The sequence below is a fragment of the Salvia splendens genome, chromosome 9 (genome assembly GCF_004379255.2).
Source record: "Salvia splendens isolate huo1 chromosome 9, SspV2, whole genome shotgun sequence".
Taxonomy (NCBI): domain Eukaryota; kingdom Viridiplantae; phylum Streptophyta; class Magnoliopsida; order Lamiales; family Lamiaceae; genus Salvia; species Salvia splendens.
The window spans coordinates 16118756-16122179 of NC_056040.1; the positions used below are offsets into that span (position 1 = coordinate 16118756).

Genomic DNA, 3424 nt, shown 5'->3' on the forward strand with positions numbered 1-3424 from the left:
ATTAATTATGAACAATACATGACACGAAAACAAGCTTTAATTCTAATTGATTGATTTAATTTTGATTTATCTTTGTTTATGTTATAGTTGATCGAGATGAAAGGCTTCTCTCCAACTATTATTGAAGAAAACTATGAATTTTGAAGATTTTATATGATTCTAAAACTAAGAATAAAAAAATATCTAAAATTTTAATTCATTTTGTAGAAGAAATTTTGATACAAGAGATTATTTTCGAAAGTTTTTAGGCCCGAATAGCCTAATGGGTAGCCCGAAACCCGGCGGGTTAGAGTTAGGATTGAAAATTTATGACCCGAGAAATTCATAACCCTAATAGCCCACACCCAAATAGCCTGGCAACCCGAGTGGATTGGCCCGAACCCGAACGGGTTAGCCCGATTGACATCTCTACTCATGATTTGTATCACGATCAGTTATTAAAAATATTTTTCTTTTGACAAGTTGATGAATTAAAAGTCTTAATGGTGTGAAATAGGAGTAACAGATTATTATAATGGTAACAAATAACACATTATTATCTACATGTCATAACTTTCATGTGATTTTTCATATCTAATTTTGAAAAAATGTGAAATGAATTTTAGTTATGTTCCTGTCTCACTGTAACGAAATTCAAATAAAAACAAGCGATAGAAAATTTAAGCGAGAAGCACATTTCATGGCGAGGGGACCATATATAATAATCTTCTCTCTCGTATATCTCAGTGATTTTCACTAAGAGAAATTTTTATTTTTGTAATTATTTTTTACTTACCATTCAATTTGATAGTACAATTTTTCTTAATCTTTGCACGTTTGATTAATTTGTATTTAATCTTTATAAACAGTATAAATTATTCGAGTCATGATTGAGATTGATATCAATTTCTTTATTGTGATGTCATTGAGATAAGGTTTAAGCGTCGCCTATTAGCTAGGATGTTAGAGAAAAGATTGGTGGTCTGATCAAATCAATAAAAGTATTAAATACAGTTGGCCGCCTATGGGATCCACTCAAAAATTAAAATTTATATACAATAATTTTAAAATATTCTTTTTTAGAAAAAAAATGAATGTGGAAAAAATAATTATAAATCTTAATCGAATTAGTAAAAAGTGGTTAACAATAAAAATATCAAACTAAGACACAATTAATAATCTATGTTTATTAACAGGGGCGGACACACTCATAGAGAGGGTGGGGCTTAAGCCCTTACCCAAATGCCTATTTTAATATTTTTTCTATAAATAAAATTTTTGAAATTTTGGAAAATTGAGTTCAGCCCTTACCAAGTTAGTGCTATAGAAGATTAAATGGATAGAAATTAGAGGATAAAAAGGGCTGAGTTGAAATTTCTCAAGTTGCAGAGAAAACAACCATAGTTGGTTTATGTCTAAAGAAGACGAAAATACTTGCCAATCAGAATGAAATAATAATATTATAATATTATTACTTGGAGTATTATTAAATGGAACTTGTTTGGGTTGTAAATGTAAGAGTGATTGTAAATATAAGAGTGACATAAAAGTAGGCCTACTACTCTTACAGTCACTAGTGTTTATGTGAGTAGAAATAAATTTTATTTCAAATTATAATACTTTATTTTCTTTTTTATCGACATCTGGTTAGTTTTTTTTTTAAAAAAGTTACTTATTCATAATAAAATACAACATTTATTGGTTGATGGACAAAAAGAACAAAAATAGGACGTTTAACAATTGATGACAGATGGAGGAAATATATAGTGGAGCCCTTACTCCAAAAAATTTATGCGTTCGCCCCTGTTTATTAAGATACTAGTACCGTATTTAATTAGTATATAAATCTCCAATACTGGCTATATTTATTATCTATAAATTAGGAGTAGAATATTAGGTTAGATATAACTATCCAATAATGTGGTAAGATGATAAGGGGTATCAAGTCGAGAGATCGATAGGAGAAAGTTGTGAGGAAACCGAGCCTCGTTGATCAATCCAGTGATATTATGGTTTGAGAACCGAAAAATAAAACAAAGGAAATAGACGTACGAAAACTTGTTTATTCATTGATTCATGGTTTGCGAACCGAAAAATAAAAGAAAGGAAATAGACGTACGAAAACTTGTTAATTCATTGATTCATTCCAAACGATAACAATAGCTTCTATTTATAATACTAGTAACTTTACGAACAAGAATATAGATATCCTAAATATAAGATAAATCAAAACTAGCTAATTAATAAAGATATGGAGATATTCCTATAAATATGCACGTATCATAAAACCCTCTTGTATAAATTATACTTTTCAACTGCGATAAATACTATACTAATTAAGTTCTTAGTGGCCCTGCAAATTGAATTGAATTGAATTAAATTAAATTAAGTATGACCATTCTTATTCATTAGGCAGAAACAAATATCATACACCGAAAGCTACTAAACAGTATACACCATATATGCATCTACCCAAATTATTGTATCAACTTAATTTATTCTACTTAGAAGTGGATTTGAAAAATTATATCTCATGATTGAATATCTATATCTTATATTTTGTTTTATGATATTGAATCTCATAACTTAATCATACATGTATAATCATATGATAAAATTCATAGTCAATCCCTTCCAAGTTTCAATTGAATTAATATCACAGCTTAATCCTAAATGGATAATCATATAATAATGTCTCACAGCTAAATCCTAGATGGATAATCACATGATAATGAGTCATAAATTCATAAAATTTGTAACCATGCACCTATATAAACCCCATTCATCATCTCAAAACATATCCCTCACCTTCAACACCCTCACCAAATTAGGGTTTTCTCCCAAAAAAAATATGAATAACTTAACATTATTTAGTCTTCTCTTAACAATAGCCACCCTCCTCACGGCCACCGCCACCGCGGCCGCCGCGAGTGACACCCCATGGTTCCAAACCTTCTGCCAGGGAAACAAAGCCACGACCAAGCTTCATTTCTACGTCCACGACATCCGCGCCGGCCCTAACGCCACCTTGTTCAACGTCGCCAACTCCTCCATCACCAACACCTCCCCCACCGGCTTTGGCCGGGTCAACGTCTTTGACGACAAGGTCACGGTGGCCCCGGACCTCGGCTCGGAGGAGGTGGCTAGAGGTCAGGGCACCACCACTTCCATGGACCTAAATGTTCAAGCATACTCCATGAACCTCAACTTCTTCTTGACCTCGGGTCCGTACAAGGGGAGCACCGTCACCATCAACGGCCGCAACCAATTCGCCGATGCTACGAGGGAGCTTTTTGTCGTCGGCGGGGCCGGGGCTTTCCGGAATGCTCGTGGATATGCAATTACAAGTAGCTATTCTTATGAGGAGGTCAACAACTACAGTGTGCTCGAGTACACGGTTTATGTCACCACTCCTAGGAGGTGTTCGTATATCGACAGGGCTTAA

At 33.3% G+C, this 3424-nt stretch overlaps 1 protein-coding gene across 1 annotated transcript; it reads left to right on the forward strand.

Moving 5' to 3' along the window:
* The first annotated feature begins 2830 nt into the window (after positions 1 to 2830).
* Positions 2831 to 3424, forward strand: LOC121749214 (dirigent protein 21-like). Its single transcript, XM_042143803.1, has one exon. The coding sequence runs from the start codon at positions 2831 to 2833 to the stop codon at positions 3422 to 3424; it is 594 nt and encodes a 197-aa protein (XP_041999737.1).